General features: G+C 54.6%; 1 protein-coding gene across 1 annotated transcript in view; it reads right to left on the bottom strand.

The window, feature by feature from the left end:
• The window catches only part of abcd4 (ATP-binding cassette, sub-family D (ALD), member 4), a 63265-nt gene that overhangs the window by 7060 nt on the left and 31123 nt on the right, over positions 1-25082 (bottom strand). The window contains exons 9-16 of the mRNA XM_038821479.1: positions 18387-18512; positions 10059-10150; positions 7515-7607; positions 5733-5947; positions 4638-4729; positions 3112-3148; positions 2956-3005; positions 698-750 (exon numbers count right to left, since the gene is read on the bottom strand). Coding sequence (XP_038677407.1) covers positions 698-750; positions 2956-3005; positions 3112-3148; positions 4638-4729; positions 5733-5947; positions 7515-7607; positions 10059-10150; positions 18387-18512 — 758 coding nt within the window. The remainder of the gene's footprint in view (positions 1-697; positions 751-2955; positions 3006-3111; positions 3149-4637; positions 4730-5732; positions 5948-7514; positions 7608-10058; positions 10151-18386; positions 18513-25082) is intronic.

The following is a 25082-nucleotide window of genomic DNA, read 5'->3' on the forward strand; positions in this document are numbered from 1 at the left end:
CTTCCATTTGAATCCATATTATTTTTACCCTTTTCCCTGTGTGTGTCTATCTTGTGTGCGCTTGGGTAGAGGGTGGGACGGTAAAGGGGGGGGGGGGAATGAAAAGTAATATATTGGCTGGCCGATATTCTATTATTATTATTGCATGTCTCATCTCTCTTGTTATAAATAAACAGTTGCTGTGTTTCACTTACAAATCTGGTGCCTGTAAGTTATTGGAGCAGTCAAGGGCCAAAGATCTCAGAAACTTTATACAAATTATTGGTTAATTCACTTGTGTTGGGGCTCTGGGATCTGTGGGGCTGGAATTGACCGTGCACTAACCCAGGGTGTCGTAACAATTGGTTCAACATGATTTCCCTCGCACAAAACCATGTTGACTCTGTCTGATTGCCGTGACATTTTCCAAGTGCCTGGCTATAACATCTTTACAATGGCTTCTAACATTTTCCCAATGACTGATGCTAGGCTAACTGGCCGATAGTTTCCAGCTTTCTGTCTGCCTCTCTGTGACCAGGCCTTATTTAAATAATCCACTGGCCCCGAACTGGTTAGCAATTTAGCTTCTAAAATTCATTTCAGGCAGAATGAATGATGTGGGCATCGCAATAGAGTGAAAGATTTGCACAGGAATTTTTTAAGCTTGGAGGTCAGAAACTCAAAAAGCAAGGACTCCAAATAAGAATCAGTGTCTCACCAATTCCAATCCACTCTCTCATCCAGCCCGCCAGTCCTCTTCAGGAGTGACACCTTAAAGTAAGAAAAACCTAATCAATTTGACTGTAACTCCTCCAGTGTCCCAGCCGTTGGCCAGGTGGGTAAAGGTCTACAGCAGCCTTGCCTAGTTGTCTGGTTGGATTGAGCTCTGAACGTTTCCTTTCAGCACCAGCCCAGACAGCCTGTTATCTTCCACCTTCAGCAGAGAGTCAAGACCATCAGAGCAGAAAATGCCAGAAATATTCAGCACGTCAGTCAGCATCTGTGGAGAGCAGTTCTGACAACGGGTCGTCAACATGAAACATTAGCTGTTTGGGCTGTGTGTTCAAGTAACTCATATGTTATGTATACTTTTCTGATCTGCGTCCTAGAGAAAGAACCGGGATTAGGACTAATTGGATAGCTAGGAGCCAGCACAGAACCATGGGCCAAATGCTCTACTTCTGTATTGCGATTAGATTCCAGTCTGTAACTCACTCCCGGGTATCCACAATTCTATATATAAACCACCGTGAACCCCTCGATTAGATTCCAGTCTGTAACTCACTCCCGGGTATCCACAATTCTATATATAAACCACCCTGAACCCCTCGATTAGATTCCAGTCTGTAACTCACTCCCGGGTATCCATTAATCTATATATAAACCACCCTGAACCCCTCGATTAGATTCCAGTCTGTAACTCACTCCCGGGTATCCATTATTCTATATATAAACCACCCTGAACCCCTCGATTAGATTCCAGTCTGTAACTCACTCCCGGGTATCCATTATTCTATATATAAACCACCCTGAACCCCTCGATTAGATTCCAGTCTGTAACTCACTCCCGGGTATCTGTTATTCTATATATAAACCACCCTGAACCCCTCGATTAGATTCCAGTCTGTAACTCACTCCCGGGTATCCATTATTCTATATATAAACCATCTGAACCCCTCAATTAGATTCCAGTCTGTAACTCACTCCCGGGTATCCACTATTCTATATATAAACCACCCTGAACCCCTCGATTAGATTCCAGTCTGTAACTCACTCCCGGGTATCCATTATTCTATATATAAACCATCTGAACCCCTCAATTAGATTCCAGTCTGTAACTCACTCCCGGGTATCCATTATTCTATATATAAACCACCCTGAACCCCTCGGTTAGATTCCAGTCTGTAACTCACTCCCAGTATCTGTTATTTATATATAAACCATCTGAACCCCTCGGTTAGATTCCAGTCTGTAACTCACTCCCAGTATCTGTTATTCTATATAAACCATCTGAACCCCTCGATTAGATTCCAGTCTGTAACTCACTCCTGCGTTTCGAGAAACCTATAAAATTCTAACAGGACTGGACAGGGCCGATGCAGGAAGGATGTTCCCGATGGTGGGTGTGTCCAGAACCAGGGGGTCATAGTCTGAGGATACGGGGACCATTTAGGACAGAGACGGGGAGAAATTTCATCAGCCAAAGGGGGGTTGTTTCTGTGGAATTCATTACCACAGGAAGTAGGGGAGTCCAAAACATTGTATGGTTTCAAGAATCAGTTAGATATAGCACTAAGGGTGCAGGGGATCAAAGGATATGGGGAGAAAGCAAGATTAGGCCATTGAGTTGGATGATCAGCCATGATCATAATGAAAGGCGGAGCAGGCTCGAAGGGCCGAATGGCCTCCTCTTGCTCCGATTTTTTTTCTATGTTTCTAGCATGAGGAGCATTGATTGACTCGGAGGCGATGATGGAATAGTGAGCACAGAGTAATGAGTGAGCTTTTGCTGACATGCAGAGGGGTAAACATGCATGCAGAGGGCTAAACATGCATGCAGAGGGGTAAGCATGCACGCAGAGGGGTAAGCATGCATGCAGAGGGGTAAGCATGCATGCAGAGGGGTAAGCATGTATGGAGAGGGGTAAACATGCATGCAGAGGGGTAAACATGCATGCAGAGGGGTAAACATGCATGCAGAGGGGTAAGCATGCATGCAGAGGGGTAAACATGCATGCAGAGGGGTAAACATGCATGCAGAGGGGTAAACATGCATGCAGAGGGGTAAACATGCATGCAGAGGGGTAAACATGCATGCAGAGGGGTAAACATGCATGCAGAGGGGTAAACATGCATGCAGAGGGGTAAACATGCATGCAGAGGGGTAAACATGTATGGAGAGAAGTCGATCTAAAACAGAGAATGGTGAAATCTTTGCCCTCATGCCTGCAGAAAATGTGAGTGTTCATTACTCACCAATCCAGTCACCTTTAAGAAGCGGACAATTCTCTTGTCATCGGCTAAGCCTGAGGGACACAATTCAATGAGGAGTCATCACAGCTGGACCAACTCCATCAACAAACCGGTTCGCTGTATTGGGCGTGGGATTTTAAATGATGTGGAAAGTGATACCTGTAATCGGGTAGATTTCCTTCAGAGGGTAAATCACCTGTTTAAAAAAGACGACAAAATCATGAATATTTTTACACACTGGCTGAGGGGGAGCTCATTTCTCATGTTCCTCGCTCACCCTCTGTGTCCTGGGAATGTCACAGTTTCTCCCAGTTATCACCACCCTCATCTTGCCCAGTGTACCCATCCCCCCTTCCTCCCTGCCCACTGCACCCCTGCCCCCCCCCCCCACCTAATGCACCCACTCTCCTTCTTTCCCTACCCAACCTTTTCCTCCACCCCTCCCTCCCGGCTCTCCCACTCAATTCCTCCAACTCTGGGGTTCTGTTCTTCTTTCTCCGGAGCCCCCCCACATAGGTGGGTGGCGGGATAGGGGATTGAGGGATACGGACGAGTGTCACCGGGGCCTTTGCACGAATGGTGAATTCCAACACAGACCAGTGTTTCTCTGTCTGCAGTCAGTTTTAAAAAAATTTTAGAGCACCCAATTCATTTTTTCCACTTAAGGGGCAACTTTGAATGGCCAATCCACCTACCCTGCACACCTTTGGGTTGTGGGGGCGAGACCCACGCTAACACGGGGAGAATGTGCAAACTCCACACGGACAGTGACCCAGAGGCGGAATCGAACCTGGGACCTCGGCGCCGTGAGGCAACAGGGCTAACCCACTGCGCCACCGTGCTGCCCTGTCTGCAGTCAGTTAAGGTCACTGATGGCAGTGGAAGTGGACATTAAACAAATAATTCCTGTAGAGCTGATGAAGATGACAGGGAGCCTGCAATGCAAAATACCTTTTTCACCCAGACAGGGGAGAATGTTCAATACCATAAATATCAAATAAGGTGTTCAACCTTGAAAACTTCCATTACCCTCTACACTCCCTTCATCCCCCCCATTCGTTAAATCTCCAACCCCACCCCCCTTGGGAGGCACGGTGGCGCAGTGGTTAGCCCTGCTGCTACACGGCGCCAAGGTCTCAGGTTTGATCCCGGCTCTGGGTCACTGTCTGTGTGGAGTTTGCACATTCTCCCCGTGTCTGCGTGGGTCTCACCCCCACAACCCAAAGAGATGTGCAGATTAGGTGGATTGGCCACGCTAAATTGCCCCTCAATTGGAAAAAAAATTGGATACTCTAAATTTGAAAATAAATCTCCAAACCCATCTGCCACACTCCCATTCCCAATTACCCACCCCTCCCACTCCAATTCACCTCTGCCTCCAATCCCCCACCTGCCAGCCACGCTCCAATATCGTCTTTGGCCCCACTCCCCATTTGCTCCAACCCCATCTCCCCTCCCCGCCTCCTCCAAATCACATCTCCTCCTCCAGTCCAAATCCTCTTCCCTGCAACCCCTGACCCCACTCCAATGCCCAACCCCATTTACGCTCCCCATCCTCCTCCAACGCCTACCCAACCCTTCTCCTCCAACTTCTACCTCCACTCCCGTCCCCCACTCCATTTCCTCTCAGTCCCCACCCTCGTCCTGGGCCGCAGAGGTTTCACAATGTAACCCAAACCTTTTACCTGTTCTCGGAGGGTTCCGTCCGTGAAATACGGTTTTTGGGGAAGGAAAAGGATTCCCCGGGGGCCGAAGGGAGTCAGCATGCGGACAGACCCTGTAATTAAAGAGGACAGCATTTCAACAACTCACAGTTTCAATTCAACTGCGATGCACATGGTCCTGGAAGCAATTGCTTCAAGTAAATTCAAACAATGTGGCTGCAAGGCCAGTGTACGGCTGCTGTGTTGTTGGTATCACCAATGATATTGTGTTTGCCTTTCTTCCACTCTGCCGGGCAGAGTGTATCCCTTCAGTGCCGAAGGCTGCCATTCAGCCCATCCGGTCTGCACTGACATTCCAAAGACCACCCGACCTAGGCAACCCCCTGCCCCATCCCCATAACCCCACTCAACCTGAACATCTTTGGACACTAAGGGGCAATTTTAGCACAGTCAATCCACCTAACCTGCACACCTTTGGACTGTGGGAGGAAACCGGAGCACCCGGAGGCGACCCATGCACATATCGGGAGAACTATTTACTCCAGCAAAAAAACCCCAAAAAAAACACCTCTCCTTGGCTCAAGACTGTTCGTGGATGATGCTCTCACGGTGAGACTTGCGAGTGCTGCTCCACTGAATGACCAGGGTACTGGCCTCTGCACAGCCACTGAGCTGCGAGATGATAACAAGAAAATGCTGCCGGGTAAGAGTGTGAGCGTGAGAGAGAGAGAGAGAGAGAGAGAGAGAGAGAGAGAGAGAGAGAGAGAGAGAGAGAGAGAGAGAGAGAGAGAGAGAGAGAGGCAATTCCCGGGTGGGACTTTCCAATCCCGTCACCGACGAGCATCGTCATGGGGGTGACGGGACCGGAAATCCCAGTCAACGTTTCAGATCGTGACCCATCGTCAGGATTGAGCTCCCAATCCCAGACCATTGCCTGGGATGCCGGAGAGAACGGGAGACCTCCTCCATAAGATTAAAACCAATATACCCACAAGACGGCAGGTGGTGGTTGCTGAGAGAAGGGCATCAACACAGGATTGGCCAGGATTTTGGGGGGGGGGGGGGGGGGAGAAGGAGATCACACGTTTCGCTGGTTGACCGCTGGTCAAATCTTACCATGGGTAGCCTCCCAGAGTCCGCTCAGGACCCGTAACAGAGTGGTCTTCCCGGTGCCGGTGTTGCCTGTTACCAGGAGGCTGTGCCCTGCGGTGACCTTCAGGGTTAGGTTCCTCACCAACAACTCCTCAGAGGATGGGGCAGTAAAGGACACCTGTTCCAGGGTAAACGCGGTGTCAGCAGATTCCGTCTCCTCTCCCGAATCCGAACTATCCCTGGAGGAGACCACAATTTTAGTGTACCACAATCTTACTACTCCCACCCCATACCTCAGCCTCTAGCGTGTGTTCCAAAGCAGTAAACCTCCACAGGGAAGGCGAAAACCAGGTAGGCCTATGCTTACCCTTCCCCAACATTCACAGACAGCTTCACCACTCCAGTGCGGTCGCAGAATAACAGCGGAGGTGAAGATCTCTTTTCTCCGGTGGCTATTTTGCTTTCCCATAAAAGGAGTTTGTTGAGCTCCAATCGAGTGCGGTGCCCACAGGGGTTGAAGTCGATCTTGGGGAAGACCCCATCAATCACAAAACCAAACTCATCAAGTCATGGATTTTTATTAAACACAGAAGGCAGACATTTGGCCCACTGCATCTCTGCTCGCTCTCTCAAATAGGTCCCCATTCGCCCCTTTCCACATCCTCACTTCAATCTTTCTGTGTCAAACATTTACCCACTTCCCTCTCAACAACATTCCTCCTCTGACATGGGTTTTTGGTCAGACAATATGGCCCAGAACCTCCTGGTTCCCCAGTGTCATGGTTAGGGGGTGCCCCAATGGCGCGCTGGGCAATCCCTCTCGGAAGATCCCACGTTTGGATTTACCCGGTAATTGCCCAGAAGGGCTAACCTCTTCTGGAGAACTGCGCTGGGGAAGGAACTTTCCGACAGAAGCTATTAAAATCGCTAACTTCGGATGGTTTTACCAGTTTTACCCCGATAGTTACTCCGAAAGAGAATAAGGAAAATAAAACACTTGTAACTCCAGAGCAACTATTTTTAAAAAAACAGACCCAGACTCGCTCGGGACACCCCGCACACGCACGCATAACCGGGGACACCCCGCACCTCTCCCACCAATCCCCCCCACCCAGTTGAACCTGACTCGACCCCCCCCCCCCCACCCCCCCTTTTGAACTTACCTTCTCTTTCAGTTGTCCCTTTCAACATCTCCTGCACGACAGCTTGCACCATAAAGAGGGGGCATTTCTTACCTCTCTGCGCCCCAGTTACTCCTCGCCCATACAGCCCGGGGGGGAGGGGGGGGGGGGGGGGGGGGGGGGGGGGGGGGGGGGGAAGAAGAGGGGCTTCGCTGCTCATGTCTCACCCAGCCTGAGTAAGGAAGACTGGGCGAGAGAGGGGGGGCTCAGAAACCCCAATGTGGGTAAATCTGTCGAGAGTGGCAATCCACCAGAGATCACCACGCTGAGGGAGTTACGGGCCACATCCTAGCAGCTGTCTGACCATAACTAGTAACACTGAAAGGAAGAGGAGGAGCACATGGCTTTCTTCAGCTCAGGTGATGTCAGGAGCCAGTGTCTGTCGAGCAGGTAAGGAGCGGAGTTGTGACTGGCACCAACTCTCCGCCCAATCTCAAACTCTGCCTGTTGCCGCTGATTTTAGATTGAGACACTTCAGTAACCAACTAACGGACCAGCAGAAAGAGCACGCTCCTGATTTACTGCTTAAGTCAACAAAATAACACAGGAGGAATCTGGCAAATTCTGAGCTATTTTAAGGCGGCAGTGGGAAGGGTTACCACCGTGGCTATTTGGTAAAACTTACTCTTCAAAACTCGGCAATTCCTTTTGCGGAGAGTTTTTGCTTTTCCGATGCGAGTCGGAGAGTTTAAGGATCAACTCTTGCAGCTCTCCAATTCTGGCAGCGACAGAGAATAAAGAAAAAGCCAATGAGTATCTGTGGAACAGGAGCAGTGAAGCTGATAGCCACTATTCAACATGATGAGCCATCACAATTCAAACTTTACACCAAGCACATTATCGAGTAGTCCTTTATTGTACGGCTAAGCCTCACAGCACATACTCACTGTCTGGGTCAGCTATTCCTTAGTGACTGGCCTGCCACCCTCACCCTCTAGACTGCCCCTGCCACCCTCTAGACTGGCCCTGCCACCCTCTAGACTGCCCCTGCCACCCTCACCCTCTAGACTGCCCCTGCCACCCTCACCCTCTAGACTGCCCCTGCCACCCTCACCCTCTAGACTGCCCCTGCCACCCTCACCCTCTAGACTGCCCCTGCCACCCTCACCCTCTAGACTGCCCCTGCCACCCTCACCCTCTAGACTGCCCCTGCCACCCTCACCCTCTAGACTGCCCCTGCCACCTTCTAGACTGGCCCTGCCACCCTCACCCTCTAGACTGCCCCTGCCACCCTCACCCTCTAGACTGCCCCTGCCACCCTCACTCTCTAGACTGGCCCTGCCACCCTCTAGACTGGCCCTGCCACCCTCTAGACTGGCCCTGCCACCCTCTAGACTGGCCCTGCCACCCTCACCCTCTAGACTGGCCCTGCCACCCTCACCCTCGAGGCTGGCCCTGCCACCCTCACCCTCGAGGCTGGCCCTGCCACCCTCACCCTCTAGAGTGGCCCTGCCACCCTCTAGACTGGCCCTGCCACCCTCACCCTCGAGGCTGGCTCTTTGGCATGGTCCAGACCAATGGATTCCAACCAGCCCTACGTGTGCTGCAAAAAAAAAATTCAAAATTCAATGTAATTAAACTAAAATTAATCTTTGTCTTCAGCTCTGTGATTGGCGTCTCCAAGATCCGACGCATCTTGGGCCTCCCGCACATGCGCCGGCTGGGAATGGGTAGGCTGGGAAGAAAAATCTGGCTGGAAAAGAGCCGGCGGGGAAGAAAGATTGGGGCTGGTTTAGCACTCTGGGCTTTGAAAGCAGACCAAGGCAATCCAGCAGCACGGTTCAATTCCCGTCCCAGCCTCCCCGAACAGGCGCCGGAATGTGGTGACTAGGGGCTTTCCACAGTAACTTCATTTGAAGCCTACTCGTGACAATAAGCGATTTTCATTTCATTTAATTTTTTCAACATCTGGCTGGGAAAGATCCGGCTGGGAAGAAAGATCCGCACATGCGTGGTTTAGATTTTCTATGTGAGTCAGGCCCCATGCGCGTGACCAATGGGACTTGGAGCTGAAGACAAATAGTCTGAAACACCTGCACAAAACATGAAAATTCAAAAAGGCCCAGAAACCCTGGGAAAAGCGAGACAGGGAGAGGTTAAAAAAATAGGAGAGGGGACATAGAACATTACAGCGTAGTACAGGCCCTTCGGCCCTCGATGTTGCGCCGACCTGTGAAACCACTTTAAAGCCCATCTACACTATTCCCTTATCATCCATATGTTTATCCAATAACCATTTAAATGCCCTTAATGTTGGCGAGTCCACTACTGTTGCAGGCAGGGCATTCCACGCCCGTACTACTCTCTGAGTAAAGAACCTACCTCTGACATCTGTCCTATATCTATCTCCCCTCAATTTAAAGCTATGTCCCCTCGTGCTAGCCATCACCATCCGAGGAAAAAGGCTCTCACTGTCCACTCTAATCCTCTGATCATCTTGTATGCCTCAATTAAGTCACCACTTAACCTTCTCTCTAACGAAAACAGCCTCAAGTCCCTCAGCCTTTCCTCATAAGATCTTCCCTCCATACCAGGCAACATGCTGGTAAATCTCCTCTGCACCCTTTCCAATGCTTCCACATCCTTCCAATAATGCGGCGACCAGAATTGCACACAATACTGGGAGACTTTAAAAATAAAGTCCCCAGTAAGTATGGTGTAGAGTTGTGCCATGACATAGAGAAGATTACGAACCGCTGGTTTCGACCGACTCAGCTCCCCTCATTGTCTGGACTGGCCCGGCTGCCCTCAACAGCTCGACAGTCTGGGTAAAATCCGGGTTGTCCTTTACCCCCACGTGACCCAAATATCCCACAGGTACAGCAAGTGTCAGACACGGGAAGATAACTGCAGCAGGGGAAAGTTTTTATTTTGCTAATGGATTGAACATTTGGAAATAATTGGAATTCCTCAGTGCACTGGATACATTGCCTTCTCATTTCCATCCCCCCCCCCCAAACTCCCATCCTCTCCCCGTCCACATCCCTCACCCTCTTCCCCTCACCCCACCTCCTTAGCTATTCCCCCCTTGCTCCATCCTCTCCCCATACCCATTCCCCCCCACTATCCTGTCCATCTTACCTATTCCCCACCCCCTTCCTCAACCCTCCCATTCTGTCCCACCCCCCCCCCACCATTCTCATTCTCTGCCCCGCTCGCGGATACCCACCTGTGTGTGTAGCCTGCGAGGTCAGACACGGTTGTCGAGAGGTCAATGAGGCGGCTGAAGCAGTTTATTAGGTAGATGGACACAAAGGCGTTCTGTCGGCAGGAGAGGGCAAAGGTCACAATTCTAAGAGGTGGCGTTGATCTGCAGGCATGGTTTCAGACATCCCTGATCGCTATTCTCTCTCCATCCCGAGGAGGGTCTAGGTGGGCTAGCAGGTTTGCCAACCCTCCAGGATTGCCCTGGAGACTCCCATCTGCAGTGAGCAAGCTCTGGGAGAAATCTCACAGGGTATTAAAACAAACCGGGCCCTTTCTTTTCATTTTCTTGGAACACTTCCCTCTGCTGGTTATAGAAATGTACAGGAACAGAGGAGGAAAAAGACTGCCTGCCCAGGCGGCAAGTGAGGTGATAAAACCTCACTTTGTCATGAATATGTCAGAGCAGAGTTGGCAACCCTATCTGCCACCCACTGGAAGTTCATTTGCCCGGATATCAGGAAAGGGCGAGGCAAACGACTGGCAGGAGAAAAATGAACGGACCAGCCCAGTTCTTAATTTTGCTGTTAACGGGAATTTATGAAGAGACACTGCAGAGCTCTGAATCACACAGTATTGGGCACAGTTGTGTCCTGCACTGCCACCCAGTGGTGTACACTGCAAATGTCACCTCAGGGTGCTGAGTACAGAGCAGGATCATTGAGAACGGGAGTGTCCTTGTTGAGCTCGCTACGCAAGCAAATTCATCACGTACGTTAAACAGGGGTGAGTTTTGACCTCTTGTGACTCTGACTTCATCTCATCTGCCTCGTTGCAATCGTTACCAACTGTTCTGGCTTGAGACAATTCACACCTCTTTAACCTGTGATTATCCCTCTCCCTGGATCTGTAATGATTCGATTACCTGCAAATGCGCATTGTCCAGCATCTCTGACTTTGTCTATATAAATGTTTCTGGAACATACCTCTCCATTCACCTGAGGAATGAGCTGCGTTCCGAAAGCTCGTGTTTGAAACAAACCTGTTGGACTGTAACCTGGTGTTGTAAGACTTCTTACTGTGCTCACCCCAGCCCAACGCCGGCATCTCCACATCGTTGCAATGGAGGCACTGCTTTCTTTCATTTTTAAAATATTATTTCACAGAATGTGCATGTCGCTGACTAGGCCAGCATTTATTTGCCATCCCTTAGCCCCCTTGAAAAGGTGGTGGTGTGCCACCTTCTTGAAGTGCTGATGCCATTGAACGTCAAGGGGCGATGGTCAGATTCTCTCTGGTTGGAGAAGGTCATTGCCTGCAACTTGCGCGGCGTGAAAATAACGAAGGGAACATGTTTCCTGTCCCAAATCAAAGTTTAATTGAAGTGAGATGGGGGAAGGGGTTTGAAATCAGATGAGTGATCTCGGTTTAGCACACTGGGCTAAATCGCTGGCTTTGAAAGCAGACCTGGGCAGGCCAGCAGCACGGTTCAATTCCCGTACCAGCCTCCCCGGACAGGCACCGGAATGTGGTGACTAGGGGATTTTCACAGTAACTTCATTGAAGCCTACTTGTGACAATAAGCGATTTTCATTTCATTTCATGTCTTCCCTCAGTTCCAATTCCTGCTCCGAACCTCCGACATTCTTTTTACAAAAAATTTAGAGTACCCAATAATTTTTTCCAATTAAGGGGCAATTTAGAGTGGCCAATCTACCTATCCTGCACATCTTTGGGTTGTGGGGGTGAAACCCACGCAGATACGGGGAGAATGTGCAAACTCCACACGGACAGTGACCCAGGGCCGGGATTCAAACCCGGGTCCTCAGCGCCGTGAGGCAGCAATGCTAACCACTGCGCCACCATGCTGCCCCTCCTCCGACATTCTAACAGTGACCACACTTCAAGAGGACCTCGTTCATTGACTTCCAAGTGAATGGAAATACCCAGAGAAAGATTACAGTGATGAAGCAAAATTGTGAGGTTTCTTTTTTCTTACACAGGAACCCAGGAGCGGGAGTAGGCCTTCGATCCTGCCCCGCCATTCGATCAGATCATGGCTCATTGTGTTGAAATCTCAGCTCCACTTCTCTGTCTGCCCTCCATAACCCTCCATTCCCTTTTGTCTATCAAAGGTCTGTCTAACTCCTGCATATATTTAACGATGAGGGGGCGGCACGGTGGCACAGTGGTTAGCACTGCTGCCTCACGGCGCTGAGGATCCGGGTTTGATCCCAGCCGTGGGCCACTGTCTGTGGAGTTTGCACATTCTCCCCGTGTCTACATGTGCCTCACCCCCACAACCCAAAGATGTGCAGGGTACGTGGATTGGCCACGCTAAATTGCCCCTTAATTGAAAAAAAATTATTGGGTACTCTAAATTCATTTTACAAATGATGCGTACTCCACTACTCTGAGTATTCCATAGACTAACAACACTCAGAGGGACAACATTTCTCATCTTGGTCTTAAAAGAGACCCCTTGTTTTTAAATTGTGTCCCCTAGTTTAGCCTCCCCCACAAACAAGAGGAAACATCCTCCCGGTATCCATCCTCTTAAGTCCTTTCAAGACCTTATTTGTTTCAATAAGATCACTTCTCGTTCTTCTACACTCCAATGGGTAAAGGTACAACCTGCTCAACCTTTCCTCACAAGACAACCCCTTCATCCCAGGAATGAACCTTCTCTGAACTGCTTCTGAAGCATTTATATCTCTTTTCAAATTAGGGCAGCATGGTGTGACCGTGGTTAGCACAGCTGTCTCAGTGCCAGGGACCCAGGTTCAATTTTAGCCTGTGTGGAGTTTGCACATGGTCCCAGTGTCATTTGTGGGTTTCCTCCAGGTGCTCCAGTTTCCTCCCACAGTCCAAAGATCACGGAATCCCTACAGTGCAGAAGGAAGCCATTCAGCCATTGGGTCTGCACTGACCCTCAAAGAGCTCCCTACACAAGCCCATACCCCACTCTATCCCCATAGTGAGATGTGCAGGTTAGGTGCATTGCCCCTTAGTGTCCAAAGATGTGGGATTGGGTAGGGGGATGGGGCGGGGGAGTGGGCCTAGGTGGGGTGCTCCTTCGGGGGCGGGGGAATTGGTGCAGACTCGATGGGCTGAATGGCCTCCTTCTGCACTGTAGGGATTCTAAGGAGAGAAACTGTGTACACCGTATGGTCCCACCCAAGGCCCTGTGGAACTGTCATCAAACTTCCCTACTTATATATTCCCGTCTCCTTGCAATAAATGCCAACATTCCATTTGCCTTCCTAGTCACTTGCAGTACTGCATCGTGATTTGCGTATGAGGACATCCAGATCATTCTGGATCACCAAGTTCTGCACCCGTTCTCCATTTCATTGGAAGGGTCCTTTTCTGATTGGAGGAAAATGTAACTGGTCTGATTAGTAAGTTTGCAGACGACACAAAGGTTGGTGGAATTGCGGATAGCGAAGAGGACTGTCAGGATTTAGATCGTTTGGAGACTTGGGCAGAGAGATGGCAGATGGAGTTTAATCCAGACAAATGTGAGGTGATGCATTTTGGAAGGTCTAATGCAGGTAGGGAATATACAGTGAATGGTAGAACCCTCAAGGGTATTGACAGTCAGAGAGATCTAGGTGTAAAGGTCCACAAGTCATTGAAAGGGGCAACACAGGTGGAGAAGGTAGTCAAGAAGGCATATGGCATGCTTGCCTTCATTGGCCGGGGCATCGAGTATAAAAATTGGCAAGTCATGTTGCAGCTGTATAGAATCTTAGTTAGGCCACACTTGGAGTGTAGTGTTCAATTCTGGTCGCCACACTACCAGAAGGACGTGGAGGCTTTAGAGAACGTGCAGAAGAGGTTTACCAGGATGTTGCCTGGTACGGAGGGCATTAGCTATGAGGAGCGGTTTGTTCTCACTGGAACGACAGAGGTTAAGGGGCGACGCGATAGAGGTCTACAAAATTATGAGGGGCATAGACAGGGTGGATCGTCAGAGGCTTTTTCCCAGGGAACAGGGGCCAATTACTGGGGGGCATAGTTTTAAGGTGTGAGGGGCAAGGTTTAGAAGAGATGTACGAGGCAAGGTTTTTTGCACAAAGGGTAGTGGGTGCCTGGAACTCGCTGTCGGAGGTGGTGGTGGAAGCAGGGACGATAATGACATTTAAGGGGCATCTTGACAAATACATGAATAGGATGGGAATAGAGGGATACAGACCCCGGAAGTGTAGAAGATTTTAGTTTAGACGGGCAGCATGGTCGGCACAGTCTTGGAGAGCCGAAGGGCCTGTTCCTGTGCTGTACTTTTCTTTGTTCTTTGTTCAATTGGATGTGGCTTTTCTATACTTCCTGCCAAAGTGGAGAAGTTCACATAGATATCATAGAATTTACAGTGCAGAAGGAGGCCATTCGGCCCATCGAGTCTGCACTGGCTCTTGGAAAGAGCACCCTACCCAAGGTCAACACCTCCACCCTATCCCCATAACCCAGTAACCCCACTCAACACTAAGGGCAATTTTGGACACTAAGGGCAATTTATCATGGCCAATCCACCTAACCCGCACACCTTTGGACTGTGGGAGGAAACTGGAGCACCCGGAGGAAACCCACACACACACGGGGAGGATGTGCAGACTCCGCACAGACAGTGAACCAAGCCGGAATCGAACCTGGGACCCTGGAGCTGTGAAGCAATTGCGCTAACCACCATGCTACCCGGTATTTACCCACAAAACACTCTATCTGCCAGGTTTTTGTCCATTCACTTAACCTGTCTGCACCCCTCGATACTTAACCTCTCTGTGCCCCTCGACACTTAACCTCTCTGTGCCCCTCGACACTTAACCTCTCTGTGCCCCTCGACACTTAACCTCTCTGTGCCCCTCGACACTTAACCTCTCTGTGCCCCTCGACACTTAACCTCTCTGTGCCCCTCGACACTTAACCTCTCTGTGCCCCTCGACACTTAACCTCTCTGTGCCCCTCGACACTTAACCTCTCTGTGCCCCTCGACACTTAACCTCTCTGTGCCCCTCGACACTTGGACTCTCTGTGCCCCTTTGCGGACTCTCTGTGCCCCTTTGCAGACTCTCTGTGCCCCTTTGCGGACTCTCTGTGCCCCTTTGCGGACTCTCTGTGCCCCTTTGCGGACTCTCTGTGCCCCTTTGCGGACATCTATGTGCCCCTTTGCGGACTCTGTGCCCCTTTGCGGACTCTCTGTGCCCCTTTGCGGACTCTCTGTGCCCCTTTGCGGACTCTCTGTACCCCTTTGCGGACTCTCTGTGCCCCTTTGCGGACTCTCTGTACCCCTTTGCGGACTCTCTGTACCCCTTTGCGGACTCTCTGTACCCCTTTGCGGACTCTCTGTACCCCTTTGCAGACTCTCTGTACCCCTTTGCCGACTCTCTGTACCCCTTTGCCGACTCTCTGTGCCCCTTTGCGGACTCTCTGTGCCCCTTTGCGGACTCTCTGTGCCCCTTTGCGGACTCTCTGTACCCCTTTGTGGACTCTACCTCTTCTTGACAACTTACGTTCCTGCCAAGCTTGGTGTCGTTGGTGGATCTAACTGCCATTCTTTCAGTCCCTTCACCCGGGTCATTGATGTAGATTATAGACAGTTGAGGACCCAACACTGCCCCTTGTGGCACTAGGCACAGCTTGCCAACCTGAAAAAGATCCATTTATCCCTACTCTTCACTTCTTCTCAGCTAACCAATCATCTAACTGTGCTAATATGGCAGCTGGTTCGTGATGCAGAGCAAGGACAACAGCACAGGTTCAATTCCCGTACCGGCTGAGGTTATTCATGAAGGTCCTGCCTTAAGCACCACCAGTCAGCAGCTCTCCCCTTCAAAAGGGACAGCAACCTACGGCTCTATGACAACTTTACTTTATATTACACCCCCTACACCATGAGCCCTTATGTTGGGTAGTAACCTTTGACGTGGGACTTTATCAAATGCATTTTAGAAATGCCAGTACCACAGGGCAGCACGGTGGCACAGTGGTTAGCACTGGGACTGCGGCGCTGAGGACCCGGGTTCGGATCCCGGCTCTGGGTCACTGTCCGTGTGGAGTTTGCACATTCTCCCCGTGTCTGTATGGGTCTCACCCCCACAACCCCAAAGACGTGCAGGGTAGGTGGATTGGCCATGCTAAATTGCCCCTTAATTGGAAAAAATAATATTTGGATACTCTAAATTTATTTAAAAAAAGAAATGCAAGTACCACCACATCTACCTTGAACATTAATTTATCAAAAAACTCGCGTAACCAGCTAAAGCCTCCATAATAATAGATTCCCTACGACAGACGTTAAGCTAACTGGCAGTTAAACTAACTGTTTCCTGATTTGTACTTCCCTTCTTTGAGCTCAAATTAATCAGTCAGGGAATCACAAGGGCTTTTGGGAGAAGGGGGGGGAAGGTAGAGTTCAGGATTACATCAGATCAGCCATGATCTCATTGAATGGCAGAGGAGACTCGATGGGCCAAATGGCCAACTTCCTATGTTCTGCTCCGACAGCTTTCTGGTCTCATCCCTCCCCATCACCTCTTGATTATCAAATATCTCTGGGAAGTTTCCCAAGTCTCCTACCCTGAAGACAGACACAAAATAAGCGTCCAATGCTTCTGCCATTTCTTTTTTTAATTATAAATTTAGAGTACCCAATTCATTTTTTCCAATGAAGGGGCAATTTAGCGTGGCCAATCCACCTAGCCTGCACATCTTTGGGTTGTGGGGGCGAAACCCACGCAGACACGGGGAGAATGTGCCAACTCCACACGGACAGTGACCCAGAGCCGGGATCGAACCTGGGACCTTGGTGCCGTGAGGCTGCAATGCTAACCACTGCGCCACTGTGCTGCCTCGCTTCTGCCATTTCTTCGTTTCCCCTAATTGATTGCCCACATTCTCTTTCTCCAGAGGGCCAGCACAAGCTTCAATCGCTCTTTACTTATTCCAATACTTGTTGAAACTCAGTATCTGTTTTTTTATGACTGGCTAGCTTTCCCTCATACTCTGCTGTTCTGCTCCTTCGTTACCTTTTTAGTTTTCTATGCTGGTTTTAAAAACCGGCCCAATTCTCTACCACTGATCTTTGCAGGATTCTGTCAATTTAATATCATACTTAACTTCCTTATTTAGCCACAGGTGCATCTATCTCACTGGGATAAACCTTTGCTGAGAATATTTAAACATCTCCTCCAAAGGCCTGTCATTGCATCTCTGCCTCTATCAGGGGCCTATAAACGCCTCCTCCCCTTACCATTCGCTTGCACGTTTGGCCGGGGGGTGGTGGGGGGGGGGGAGTCACTGTTTCATTAAAAATCTAGATTAATCCAATTTGAAAAGGAAAGCACATGACCCTTTCCGATTGGCTGTGCGAAGCTGGTGCACCTGGCGGATGGACCAATGGCAGAAGGGCGCGGGGGTTCGGGGGTCAGGTGATGATTCCTCCAGGAATACCAAGTGGGCAGCCCGAACCTACCAGGCAGGTGATTCAATGGTGAAAGCCAAATGGGTTCAGACCAGTCAACTCGGGGAGGGGGGGGTGGCCCGGTGGCCCCGAGCTCAAGGGTCGGCCCCCTGTGAACGGGTTGGCTACGTCTGTAACTGGGGCAATGAGGACGCTGCAGGAACGATGACAAAGACTATAGACATCTCCCCACTGATGTCTTGCCACAGGAACATTGTAAACCCAGGCCTGAGCACACAGGACACAGCAGGAACATGATAAAGGTGGGGAGATGGCAACACCAGGTCAGGGCGGGGTGGGGGAGGGCACGGGATGGATTGTATATATTATAGACGCTGGGATACAGGTACATATGTAAATTAAGTATACATCAAAAGACTAGAGATATTTTACAACAATTTCCATTTTCTTTTTTTCAAATAAATTTATAGTACCCACTTCATTTTTTTCCAATTAAGGGGCAATTTAGCGAGGCCAATCAAACTACCCTGCACATCTTTGGGTTGTGGGGGTGAAACCCACACAAACACGGGGAGAATGTGCAAACTCCACACAGACAGTGACCCAGGGCCGGGATCGAACCTGGGACCTCGGCGCCGTGAGGCAACAGGGCTAACCCGCTGCGCCACCATTTTCTTTTTTAAAAATAAATTTAGAGTACCCAATTAATTTTTTCCTATTAAGGGGCAATTTAGTGTGGCCAATCACCTAACTTGCACATCTTTGGGTTGTGGGCGCAAACAGGGGAAGAATGTGCAAACTCCACACCGACAGTGACCCAGAGCCGGGATCGAACTCAGTGCCGTGAGGAAGCAGTGCTAACCATTGCGCCACCATGCTGCCCCACAATTTCCATTTTCAATGGCAGCTGTAACACAAAGTCCTGCACCGTACCTTGCTGACCAACTCGATGAGATCAGCAGGGGCAAGGCCCTTGTACCGTCCAGTAAAGATGGGAATCGCTATGACGATGTAGCTGATGATCCCGCCCAGATAATCAAATATATTCACACCAACTGAGGAAGAGAGAGAGAGAGAGAAAAAAGTATTACCCAGGAGTTAACTTCATTGCAGTGTTAATGTAAGCCAACTTGCGACAGCAATAAAGATATTACTATTATAGAGGAGAAACATATTGGGAGAGGAGGGGCGAGGCGGAGATGGGAACATATTTATTCTTGTGACGTGTCAGACACTCAACGTACTCACTGCACACCCATGTGTCCTCGCTGTACACCCGCATCTCCCCCTGTCCTCGCTGCACACCCGCATCTCCCCCTGTCCTCGCTGCACACCCGCATCTCCCCCTGTCCTCGCTGCACACCCGCATCTCCCCGTCCTCGCTGCACACCCGCATCTCCCCCTGTCCTCGCTGCACACCCGCATCTCCCCCTGTCCTCGCTGCACACCCGCATCTCCCCCTGTCCTCGCTGCTCACCCGCATCTCCCCCTGTCCTCGCTGCACACCCGCATCTCCCCCTGTCCTCGCTGCACACCCGCATCTCCCCGTCCTCGCTGCACACCCGCATCTCCCCCTGTCCTCGCTGCACACCCGCATCTCCCCCTGTCCTCACTGCACACCCGCATCTCCCCGTCCTCGCTGCACACCCGCATCTCCCGTGTCCTCGCTGCACACCCGCATCTCCCCTGTCCTCGCTGCACACCCGCATCTCACCCTGTCCTCGCTGCACACCCGCATCTCCCCCTGTCCTCGCTGCTCACCCACATCTCCCCGTCCTCGCTGCACACCCGCATCTCCCGTGTTCTCGCTGCACACCCGCATCTCCCCTGTCCTCGCTGCACACCCGCATCTCACCCTGTCCTCGCTGCACACCCGCATCTCCCCCTGTCCTCGCTGCACACCCGCATCTCCCCCTGTCCTCGCTGCACACCCGCATCTCCCCCTGTCCTCGCTGCACACCCGCATCTCCCCCTGTCCTCGCTGCACACCCGCATCTCCCCCTGTCCTCGCTGCACACCCGCATCTCCCCCTGTCCTCGCTGCACACCCGCATCTCCCCCTGTCCTCGCTGCACACCCGCATCTCCCCTGTCCTCGCTGCACACCGCATCTCCCCCTGTCCTCGCTGCACACCCGCATCTCCCCGTCCTCGCTGCACACCCGCATCTCCCCTGTCCTCGCTGCACACCCGCATCTCCCCTGTCCTCGCTGCTCACCCGCATCTCCCCCTGTCCTCGCTGCTCACCCGCATCTCCCCCTGTCCTCGCTGCACACCCGCATCTCCCCCTGTCCTCGCTGCACACCCGCATCTCCCCCTGTCCTCGCTGCACACCCGCATCTCCCCCTGTCCTCGCTGCAGACCCGCATCTCCCCTGTCCTCGCTGCACACCCGCATCTCCCCCTGTCCTCGCTGCACACCCGCATCTCCCCTGTCCTCCTGCACACCCGCATCTCCCCTGTCCATCGCTGCACACCCGCATCTCCCCCTGTCCTCGCTGCACACCCGCATCTCCCCGTCCTCGCTGCTCACCCGCATCTACCCCTGTCCTCGCTGCACACCCGCATCTCCCCGTGTCCTCGCTGCACACCCACATCTCCCCCTGTCCTCGCTGCACACCTGCATCTCCCTGTCCTCGCTGCACACCTGCATCTCCCCCTGTCCTCGCTGCACACCCGCATCTCCCCGTGTTCACGCTGCACACCTGCATCTCCCCTGTCCTCGCTGCACACCCGCATCTCCCCCGTCCTCGCTGCACACCCGCATCTCCCCCTGTCCTCGCTGCACACCCGCATCTCCCCGTCCTCGCTGCACACCCGCATCTCCGCCTGTCCTCGCTGCAGACCCGCATCTCCCCAGTCCTCGCTGCTCACCCGCATCTCCCCCTGTCCTCGCTGCAGACCCGCATCTCCCCGTCCTCGCTGCACACCCGCATCTCCCCCTGTCCTCGCTGCACACCCGCATCTCCCCGTCCTCGCTGCACACCCGCATCTCCGCCTGTCCTCGCTGCACACCCGCATCTCCCCGTCCTACGCTGCACACCCGCATCTCCCCTTGTCCTCGCTGCACACCCGCATCTCCCCCCGTCCTCGCTGCACACCCGCATCTCCCCGTCCTCGCTGCACACCCGCATCTCCCCCTGTCCTCGCTGCACACCCGCATCTCCCCGTCCTCGCTGCACACCCGCATCTCCCCTTGTCCTCGCTGCAGACCCGCATCTCCCCCTGTCCTCGCTGCACACCCGCATCTCCCCGTCCTCGCTGCACACCCGCATCTCCCCCTGTCCTCGCTGCACACCCGCATCTCCCCGTGTCCTCGCTGCACACCCGCATCTCCCCCGTCCTCGCTGCACACCCGCATCTCCCCCTGTCCTCGCTGCACACCCGCATCTCCCCCTGTCCTCGCTGCACACCCGCATCTCTCCCCTGTCTACGCTGCACACCCGCATCTCCCCCTGTCCTCGCTGCACACCCGCATCTCCCCCTGTCCTCGCTGCACACCCGCATCTCCCCCTGTCCTCGCTGCAGACCCGCATCTCCCCCTGTCCTCGCTGCACACCCGCATCTCCCCTGTCCTCGCTGCACACCCGCATCTCCCCGTCCTCGCTGCACACCCGCATCTCCCCCTGTCCACGCTGCACACCCGCATCTCCCCTGTCCTCGCTGCACACCCGCATCTCCCCTGTCCTCGCTGCACACCCGCATCTCCCCCTGTCCTCGCTGCACACCCGCATCTCCCCTGTCCTCGCTGCACACCCGCATCTCCCCCTGTCCTCGCTGCACACCCGCATCTCCCCCTGTCCTCGCTGCACACCCGCATCTCCCCCTGTCCTCGCTGCACACCCGCATCTCCCCGTCCTCGCTGCACACCCGCATCTCCCCTGTCCTCGCTGCACACCCGCATCTCCCCCGTCCTCGCTGCACACCCGCATCTCCCCCTGTCCTCGCTGCACACCCGCATCTCCCCCTGTCCTCGCTGCACACCCCGCATCTCCCCCTGTCCTCGCTGCACACCCGCATCTCCCCTGTCCTCGCTGCACACCCGCATCTCCCCCGGTCCTCGCTGCACACCCGCATCTCCCCCTGTCCTCCGCTGCACACCCGCATCTCCCCCTGTCCTCGCTGCACACCCGCATCTCCCCCTGTCCTCGCTGCACACCCGCATCTCCCCCTGTCCTCGCTGCACACCCGCATCTCCCCCTGTCCTCCCTGCACACCCGCATCTCCCCTGTCCTCGCTGCACACCCGCATCTCCCTGTCCTCGCTGCACACCCGCATCTCCCCCTGTCCTCGCTGCACACCCTGCATCTCCCCCTGTCCTCGCTGCACACCCGCATCTCCCCCTGTCCTCGCTGCACACCCTGCATCTCCCCTGTCCTCGCTGCACACCGCATCTCCCCCTGTCCTCGCTGCACACCCGCATCTCCCCGTCCTCGCTGCACACCCGCATCTCCCCCTGTCCTCGCTGCACACCCGCATCTCCCCGTCCTCGCTGCACACCCGCATCTCCCCCTGTCCTCGCTGCACACCCGCATCTCCCCTGTCCTCGCTGCACACCCGCATCTCCCCCTGTCCTCGCTGCACACCCGCATCTCCCCCTGTCCTCGCTGCACACCCGCATCTCCCCCGTCCTCGCTGCACACCCGCATCTCCCCCTGTCCTCGCTGCACACCCGCATCTCCCCTGTCCTCGCTGCACACCCGCATCTCCCCCTGTCCTCGCTGCACACCCGCATCTCCCCTGTCCTCGCTGCACACCCGCATCTCCCCTGTCTCCGCTGCACACCCGCATCTCCCCTGTCCTCGCTGCACACCCGCATCTCCCCTGTCCTCGCTGCACACCCGCATCTCCCCCTGTCCTCGCTGCACACCCGCATCTCCCCGTGTTCACGCTGCACACCCGCATCTCCCCCTGTCCTCGCTGCACACCCGCATCTCCCCCTGTCCTCGCTGCACACCCGCATCTCCCCCTGTCCTCGCTGCACACCCGCATCTCCCCGTCCTCGCTGCACACCCGCATCTCCCCCTGTCCTCGCTGCACACCCGCATCTCCCCGTCCTCGCTGCACACCCGCATCTCCCCCTGTCCTCGCTGCACACCCGCATCTCCCCGTCCTCGCTGCACACCCGCACCTCCCCCTGTCCTCGCTGCACACCCGCATCTCCCCGTGTTCTCGCTTCACACCCACATCTCCCCCTGTCCTCGCTGCACATCCGCATCTCCCCCTGTCCTCACTGCTCACCCGCATCTCCCCCTGTCCTCGCTGCACACCCGCATCACCCCTGTCCTCGCTGCACACCCGCATCTCCCCGTCCTCGCTGCTCACCCACATCTCCCCTGTCCTCGCTGCCACCCGCATCTCCCCGTCCTCGCTGCAGACCCGCATCTCTGTGTTCTCACTGCACACCCGCATCTCCCCGTGTTCTCGCTTCACACCCGCATCTCCCCCTGTCCTCGCTGCACACCCGCATCTCCCCGTCCTCGCTGCACACCCGCATCTCCCACTGTCCACGCTGCACACCCGCATCTCCCCCTGTCCTCGCTGCACACCCGCATCTCCCCCTGTCCTCGCTGCACACCCGCATCTCCCCCTGTCCTCGCTGCACACCCGCATCTCCCCGTGTTCTCGCTGCACACCCGCATCTCCCCCTGTCCTCGCTGCACACCTGCATCTCCCCATGTTCTCGCTGCACACCCGCATCTCCCCCTGTCCTCGCTGCACACCCGCATCTCCCCCCGTCCTCGCTGCACACCCGCATCTCCCCCTGTCCTCGCTGCACACCCGCATCTCCCCGTCCTCGCTGCACACCCGCATCTCCCCGTCCTCACTGCACACCCGCATCTCCCCGTCCTCGCTGCACACCCGCATCTCCCCCTGTCCTCGCTGCACACCCGCATCTCCCCTGTCTTCGATGCTCACCCGCATCTCCCCCTGTCTACGCTGCACACCCGCATCTCCCCGTCCTCGCTGCAGACCCGCATCTCCCCGTGTTCACGTTGCACACCCACATCTCCCCCGTGTCCTCGCTGCACACCCGCATCTCCCCTGTCCTCGCTGCAGACCCGCATCTCCCCCTGTCCTCGCTGCACACGCGCATCTCCCCGTCCTCGCTGCTCACCCGCATCTCCCCGTCGTCGCTGCACACCCGCATCTCCCCGTCCTCGCTGCACACCCGCATCTCCCCCTGTCCTCGCTGCACACCCGCATCTCCCCCTGTCCTCGCTGCACACCCGCATCTCCCCCTGTCCTCGCTGCACACCCGCATCTCCCCGTCCTCGCTGCACACCCGCATCTCCCCCTGTCCTCGCTGCACACCCGCATCTCCCCCTGTCCTCGCTGCACACCCGCATCTCCCCCTGTCCTCGCTGCACACCCGCATCTCCCCGTGTCCTCGCTGCACACCCACATCTCCCCCTGTCCTCGCTGCACATCCCGCATCTCCCCCTGTCCTCACTGCTCACCCGCATCTCCCCCTGTCCTCGCTGCACACCCGCATCTCCCCCTGTCCTCGCTGCAGCACCCGCATCTCCCCCTGTCCTCGCTGCACACCCGCATCTCCCCCTGTCCTCGCTGCACACCGCATCTCCCCCTGTCCCTCGCTGATCACCACATCTCCCCCTGTCATCGCTGCCACCAGCATCTCCCCCTGTCCTCGCTGCACACCCGCAATCTCCCCCGTCCTCGCTGCACACCCGCATCTCCCCCTGTCCTCGCTGCACACCCAGCATCTCCCCCTGTCCTCGCTGCACACCCGCATCTCCCCCTGTCCTCGCTGCACACCCGCATCTCCCCCGTCCTCGCTGCACACCCGCATCTCCCCCTGTCCTCGCTGCACACCCGCATCTCCCGTCCTCGCTGCACACCCGCATCTCCCCCTTCCTCGCTGCTGCACCCGCATCTCCCCCTGTCCTACGCTGCCACCCGCATCTCCCCCTGTCCTCGCTGCACACCCGCATCTCCCCGTCCTCGCTGCACACCCACATCTCCCCCCGTCCTCGCTGCACACCCGCATCTCCCCTGTCCTCGCTGCACACCCGCATCTCCCCCGTCCTCGCTGCTCACCCGCATCTCCCCGTCCTCGCTGCACACCCCGCATCTCCCCTGTCCTCGCTGCACACCCGCATCTCCCCCTGTCCTCGCTGCACACCCGCATCTCCCCCTGTCCTCGCTGCACACCCGCATCTCCCCTGTCCTCGCTGCACACCCGCATCTCCCCCTGTCCTCGCTGCACACCCGCATCTCCCCCTGTCCTCGCTGCACACCCGCATCTCCCCCTGTCCTCGCTGCACACCCGCATCTCCCCCTGTCCTCGCTGCACACCCGCATCTCCCCTGTCCTCGCTGCACACCCGCATCTCCCCCTGTCCTCGCTGCACACCCGCATCTCCCCCTGTCCTCGCTGCACACCCGCATCTCCCCCTGTCCTCGCTGCACACCCGCATCTCCCCCTGTCCTCGCTGCACACCCGCATCTCCCCCTGTCCTCGCTGCACACCCGCATCTCCCCTGTCCTCGCTGCACACCCGCATCTCCCCCTGTCCTCGCTGCACACCCGCATCTCCCCCTGTCCTCGCTGCACACCCGCATCTCCCCTGTCCTCGCTGCACACCCGCATCTCCCCGTCCTCGCTGCACA

This window comes from Scyliorhinus canicula, chromosome 2, assembly GCF_902713615.1.
Source record: "Scyliorhinus canicula chromosome 2, sScyCan1.1, whole genome shotgun sequence".
Lineage (NCBI taxonomy): Eukaryota > Metazoa > Chordata > Chondrichthyes > Carcharhiniformes > Scyliorhinidae > Scyliorhinus > Scyliorhinus canicula.